The sequence below is a fragment of the Impatiens glandulifera genome, chromosome 1, assembly GCF_907164915.1.
Source record: "Impatiens glandulifera chromosome 1, dImpGla2.1, whole genome shotgun sequence".
NCBI lineage: Eukaryota > Viridiplantae > Streptophyta > Magnoliopsida > Ericales > Balsaminaceae > Impatiens > Impatiens glandulifera.
Genome location: NC_061862.1, coordinates 161,318,592 through 161,325,959, shown reverse-complemented (window position 1 = coordinate 161,325,959; position 7,368 = coordinate 161,318,592). Strand labels below are relative to the sequence as shown.

At 31.5% G+C, this 7,368-nt stretch overlaps 1 protein-coding gene and 1 pseudogene across 1 annotated transcript; both read right to left on the bottom strand.

The window, feature by feature from the left end:
* Positions 1-326: 326 nt before the first annotated feature.
* On the bottom strand, positions 327-998 carry LOC124913919. Its single transcript, XM_047454359.1, has one exon. It carries the CDS (start codon positions 996-998, stop codon positions 327-329), a length of 672 nt encoding a protein of 223 aa, XP_047310315.1.
* A 4,795-nt stretch (positions 999-5,793) lies between these two features.
* On the bottom strand, positions 5,794-7,148 carry LOC124920520 (annotated as a pseudogene).
* Between the last annotated feature and the right edge of the window lie 220 nt (positions 7,149-7,368).

Here is a 7,368-nt window from a genome sequence, read left to right as displayed (position 1 = left end):
CTAAGCGTATGTGGAACTTGTCCCGATCCGTCGTTATAGTTTTTAGTCCGGGTAGATTTCAAATAAAGTTTTTAGCCCGGATCTCCACCCTTACCCTTATTATGGGAAAATTCCACTCAAATACAGCTTATTAGAAGAAAATAAATCTAAGCCATGCATGGCAGAATTAATGCCATACACTTAGACTAAACAGAGCACATAGAACAGAGTATGGATTATACTTAGAACTGAACCCATATCTTAATTAAAAAAAGATGCTTAATTAATCATAAAGAAATAAGAAGAATATTTCTAAAAGATCTTCTTCTTCTTCATCTTCATCTTCTTTACTTTCGTCCCTTTCCATTTTGTTTCCTCAACTGTTCATAAAATTTCCCAATGAATTCCTCCGCCGCCGCATCAACTAGACAATTCTCTTCAATATCACCCAATGGAAAAGGCGAATCAGTTACCCTCAATTGTCTAACCACTGGAGTTCTACCAAACCCCGGTAGTGCCGGCGAAGGTGCCTCGCTATAACACCCATACATCATTTCACTAACACCCGGGCTTTGAAGAAAAGCCGCCACAGACGGAGAGCTAGCAAGCGCCTCGCTGAGCTCTCCGTCAATCACGTCATCAAAATCTTGATCGTTAGTTTGTGGCGCGTGTGCGCATGATCCGAAGAAGTTTCCTGTACCATGTTGCTTGCGCTTATAGTTATTGAGGTGGAATGCGAATGGGAATGAAGCGCGATGTGCCGGAGTGTCGCTGCAGCTGAACTCGTACTCGTCGGCTGGAAGACGCGGTTCGGGGGAGGCATGGTGGTGGTGGTGATGATGGTGGGAGATGATGTTGTGCATCATGTTCTTTCCGGCTAACTTACCTCGTTTAACCATGACATTTAGATCGAGCATTAGGAGTTTTGGTTTGGAAATTCCTTTCCTTAAAACCAACCAAACACCCCTTACTAAATTCCAGAATCTTTTGGCTACGACAGGTATGTTGTTTGGTTCCATATCTACAAATTGATTTTGAGGATTCAAAGATATATGATCTTTCTATAGATGTTTTGTTTTGTTAGTTGCGAAGTGGAGATGAGAAGGAACAAACATATATATAAGGGAGTAGATCTAGGTTTAGTATTTGATTAATCTTTAATTAATTAATTAATTAAAGTTATATAATAAGTTCAATAATAAATAGAGTTTTCTAAAGCAAATATGATGATGCTTTACTTGGTGGTGTCAAAAAGTTAGTTTTCTAACTTGTGGCTATCTCTTTCTATTTCTTCCGCAGTAAGGATTCAACATTTTCAAATAAATAAAAAAATAAATAAAAAGTGGTCCAAATTATAACTTACTCAATTAAAGTAATTTAATTTCATTTAATTAATGAAAACGTACTATTTGATTTCAGTTTCATAAGAATGTTATTTAATTAATTGGAGAATTAAGTACAAGTAATTAATATACAACAAGTTTATCTTGGAATTGATGAAGGTTAATTAGTTATGTTTGCATTTAAACTTTTAGGGTTATAGAGTAATGGATATTGGATAGGATATGGGGTTAACGTTAATATCTCAAAAGGCTAACATTATTTTTTTAAGGGATACGTATGTATGTATAAGGTTTCTTTAATTTATTTTAATTAGTTTGTACGTGGCGTTATATGATATTGACAGTTGTAATTTCCCTTTAGGATATTTATAGTTTTGTGGTAATTAGTTAAAGTGTGTTATTTATTTGGGTTGAAAAAGGGTCCCCTTTCTTTTTTCACTCCATTTGGCCGGCCAATTGGGTTTCTTCTAATGTTTTACTTTAATTTTTAGAAAAATCATTTATAATTCTTTCATTACAAAGTTTTTCTTCTCATGTTAGGCTTAAGGTTATATGAGCTTTCACTTCATTCATCTTGAATACTACTCACTTTGGACTAGTATCATTTTTTAATGGGCCATATTACACCACACCCAGCCCACCACCCACAAACACACAACACCCAGCCCACCACCCACAGACACACAACTTTTTTTTTCTTTTTTTTATGTTTAAGTTGTCACAAAATACATCCAAAATATAATAAAATTAATCATTTGAGGGTAACAATAAAAACATAAAAATATAAGTAAAAAATTCTTATAGACAATTGAAACATAACCTAAAATTTAGCGTTAACTATCTTCTTTTGCCCCTTAGATATCCCAAAGGTAGAGTTATCAATTAAAATTAGTGCATTTTAAAAACATTTGTGAAGTCATGTACATTTACATTTTTTATGTAATTATTTTTATACTTTTGAAGGATAGCTCATCCTTTGTGACATACATATAGACATCCATGGATACATCAGATCATCCTTCTTTTCATAGGAGATCTCATATTGTTATAATAATAGCGTTATGGACAAAAACGGATTTAGGTTAAAGATGTGGTGGGCTCAAGCCCACCAATTTTATTTTATTTTAAATAAAATAACTAAATTTATCTTTAACTTTTTCACTCTAATTTAGAGTTCGATAAAATATTTACTTAATTTTTTCTCTTTATTTTTTCTTCTATTTTTCAAGCTCACCCTAAATATTTTTAAGTTCACCCTAACTTCAAATTATGGATCTGTCCTTAGTTGTGGAGTAAACGCATCGGTCAACCACGATCACTAAAACATCATACAATTCTTTTCAAGTTAAATAGTCCACAATAAAATAATCGAAATAATGGTTTATCGACTCAATCCAACTGAACTCGCGGTTACTATCCAAACATCCCAACAAGCACACCACACAACTAACTTAGAAACATGTATAATCTTAATTTAGTTTATCTTAACTTAAAAATTCATGTCTCCAAAATTATAAATTTGAATATATATATATATATATATAAAGTGTGACCTTTTAATAATAGTATTGTGGGGGAAGAACCAACTAATTACGTGCATCTATTGTTGTGTGTTATTGTTGGTTTGCTAACAATAGTCTACCTTTTTTCTCAAATTATAAAGGGAAGGTGGAGTTTCTAAATTTAGTATTTCCCTTTTAAGAAAAATTCAATGTATTTCAACTTTTAAATCGAGCCCTTTATAAAATAAAATAAAAAGGGATTAATTTGTAATTGTACTTTGTTTGTTTTACCAAACAAAATCATTTCTTTTGATAAATAAATACATTATTATTTATAATGTTGTTTAGATATTTTCATATTGATATTTTTGTTTAACTTGTAACAAAACATTAATGAAGTTGTTTGGTTTCATGGTACTATCGGGTTTTCACCATAAATGTGATCTATAGTGGAGTTATAAAAAACAATCTCACTATTTCACAACAAATTAAATACATTTTTTTACTTAATAAATATAAAATTGTGATAGGTTAATGTACGTGATTTAACTGTTAATTAACATGATGTTATGAATGCATGCATTCACAATATTATGTTTATTATTACCTAATTTAGTTTTAATAAAAATAAGTAAATTTTATTTGGAATGTTTGCCTGGTATGGGGAAGAGGTCTACTTAGAAGATATATATTTTAAATTTTCAAAGAGGGACCTTTTTTTTGGAATGATGTTTCAGTGTTGATTTTCTGGTCTTTAGCAAGTTTGAGTGTTTGACCCTCATACTTGTAATCATAATTTCACATGTTTTAGTAGTTCAAATTGACTCCATTCACAATAGCTAATCAAAACTACGATACAAACATAACAGCGCGAAGCAAAAACAAAAACAAAAACGGAAATCAAAATTAAGAGAATATCTAGCTCGTAGATCCTCAATAAGGTGATGAGTTTCTCAAACGAATAAATCGGACTTTTCAAAGCATGATCTCTTGCAGTTTTAATGGTGAATTCAAACATATTGCTTAAGTTGAAGATTTGTTATTGAATTTAAACAATTTGGTGAATTGTAGGAAAGTGCATGGAAATTATATGATTGGAACTTTACTCTCTTTTTGAACTTTCACCATCAAAGTGTTGATAAAGAATGTGAAATGATGGGCTAGCTTTATCATCAATAGGAAGAGTTTTAATTTACTACCATATTAGCTAGCTAGGTAGCCTTAATAATGTTGTGTATTTAATTAATAAATAATTACATAATTAATTATCTACCACACCTACTCACAAAACAATCATCACAGCAAAAAAAAAATACCACTTATAGTTCAAGCTAGCCTGTCAAATATATATATATATACTCTACTAACTAAACTATGCATGTGGCACACAAAAGGAAACTAGTTTTTAAAATTTGACCATCATTTCAAAATATATGGCCCAATTGCTAATTGTTGTTTAAATTTAAATTGGGTTAGTTTATAAATTTTAGTTGATTAAGTTGTTTTTCACAAATGAATTGAATTATCGTCTTCTTATTTTAACCTAATATTTTTATTTTTTTAAATAATTTATAACATTTTTTCAATTTTTACAATTATTCTTATACATTACACATTTTTAAGACATTCCAGTTGTCTTATAATTTTGAATGTACATATCTCTAAATATAACTCAATTTAACATACAAATACATTCAAATTATTATAGCTTACACATTTAAAAAAAAAATACCAAATTTATCTTTTTTCAAAATTTTAAAAATATTTCCTTAAATTATACAACTTTTTTTTAGTTATTCAAATTCAAATATCAAACATGGAGAAATTGTGTAGCTAAAATTGAAGTCTTGATTGCATCACATATTATATGTCACATTTTAAAATGAAAACCACGGCTCGAAATTCAAGACTATGTTCAACAAAACCCATATTTAAAAAATGATGTTGGTGAATGTGCCATAAGAATCTTTTGTGGGCCAAAGCAATCCTATCAAAAGCATGATCATTTGAATTGGTTCATCTAGCCTATCCCTCCTCCATACAATAATGATCTAAGAAAACACATCACCATTCATTATTGAAAGGACTTTTTTTTAAATACATGTTGGGAAAGGTAATTCAATTTGTTCTTTCAAATGGGGGTATAGATGGTTTGGAAAATTTATTGAGAGGTCTCTTTCATAGATTGGTGTGAGTAATATGTTTAACCCTAAAGAGGAATGAATGAATTGAAATTTGTATAACATTTTCTCAAAATATATTTATTATTTTACAAATATTTTGAAATCTCATAATAATAATAATAATAATAATAATAATAATAATAATAATAATAATAATAATAATAATAATAATAATAATGTACCCATCACTTTGACCGTGACTAGATAAGGATTTATGTCACCCCGAAAAAAAAAATATAACGTTAAAAATGTGACATAATCTTTTAATTATTATTTTTTTCAATTTAGTTCAATATATACTTTCGGGGACTATGGTCGCAAGCTGAAACTTAAGAATTGACGGAAGGGCACCAACAAGAGTGGAGTTTGTGGCTTAATTTGACTCAACACGGTGGACCGGATCCAAATCCCCTGAAATGGGACGCCGGAGAGAGTGAAAGCCCGTTGTGTCCGAACCCTATCGTACCACGAGGCGCTAAAAATGAGGTTATCTGACACCTTGAGTTAAGTTTTGGACCGATAAAGTTAAGCATAATTTGTTTTTCGACCGAGAAAAGTTAACCATGACTAGTTTTTCGATCAAGAATAATTTATAGAAAATAAAGGTAAGCTTACGTTTATACACTCGTTTTATTCATAATTTTTATATTAATTTTTTATATTCATAGTAGTTTTTTTTTCAATCTCACCGAACACGAATTTATGAATCTTACTTGTTGTGACTAGAAAGTTAAAGAAAATAGACCATGTGTAACCACTTACACATATTTTTCTTTGAAACAATAATTAATCAGATAAAATGCAGAATCAATACATTACATAGCAATAATAATAAAACAAAGAAACACTCATGAAATTATTACAGAGAGGACAAAGCAAATTCCTTCCCACAAGAAAACAAAAGAAAAAGACAAATGAATCTTCTAGAATTCAGTAGAAGATAGAGGTGCATGGTCATTATTAATGAACAGAATTGGGTAAATAATTCCAGCAAGCCCACCTCCAACAAGAGGCCCAACCCAATAGATCCAGTTACCACTAAAGTCACCACTAGCAACAGCAGGCCCAAAAGAACGAGCCGGGTTCATTGAACCACCCGAAAATGGACCGGCAGCCAAAATGTTAGCTCCAACAATAAATCCAATTGCAATTGGTGCAATAGTTCCCAAAGCACCCTTTTTAGGATCAGCTGCGGTAGCGTACACGGTATACACCAAAGCAAATGTGATGATGATTTCAAACACCACGCCTTCAATGGCTCCTACTCCTGATGCAAGGCTGTGGATTGGAATTGCCTATAGAAATATTCATGCAATTTTTGTTAGGTTTTGTTTTTTTTTTTTTACTTTTTAATTGTAAAAAATATACTTACCAAACCACCCGTGACAAATTCGGGTGACAAATTTGAGAAGGTATGAGGCGGCAATTGAACCAACAAGTTGAGCAATTATGTAGAAAATGCTGGTGATGATTGTGATCTGACCGCCTACGGCTAAGCCGAAGGTGACGGCCGGGTTGACGTGGCCGCCGGAGATGTTGGCACCGATGGATACGGCCACAAACAACCCGAATCCATGAGCGATTGCTATCGCGACTAAACCCGATGGGTCAAGTGCCCCGTCTGAGGTCAGCTTGTCTGTCATTAATTAATTAATTAATTAAATGCATCGTCACATTCATTAAAAAAAAATAGTTAGTTAAATTTTGTAACAAAAAAGTGTATTATAGTGATTATGTTCAAATCTTACTCAAAAACAATTTTTTAAACTAAAATTAGGTTAGTCAAACAAAAAATCATGTATTCTAGAGGAGATTAGGGCAACTCAATTCTCGGGGGCGGACATTGAATATAGGTAATGAAAATCGAACTTGTGACATTCTGTTTCTCTGAGATCGACTCTTTATATTTGGTATATAGACTTACTGAAAGCAATGGCGGAACCGACACCGGCGAAGACGAAGAGGAAGGTGGAGATGAACTCGGCAAGATAAGCCTTGATAGAAGCTCCACTGAAGGAGTCGTCTAGACGTCCAAAAGCTATGGCAGGCATCTTTTGAATTTTGTTTGATGAAAATAATGAAAGAGGGAGAGAGAGAGAATGAGACTTATTTGTCTTTCACAAATTAATGAGATAAATTAGTGGAACAAGAAGGGGTATATATATAATGCATATACAAGGGAAGGAATATCTATGTATTTTTTTAGTAAAGAATATATATATATATATGCTTCATGTAGATAACATATTTTAATTTACAAATTGCACTTCATAATATAATTACTCTTATAATAACTAATTCTATCCTTAATTTCTTATTCTTTTATGTCTGTTTATGATTTATTAGTTTGACTTTTTTTAA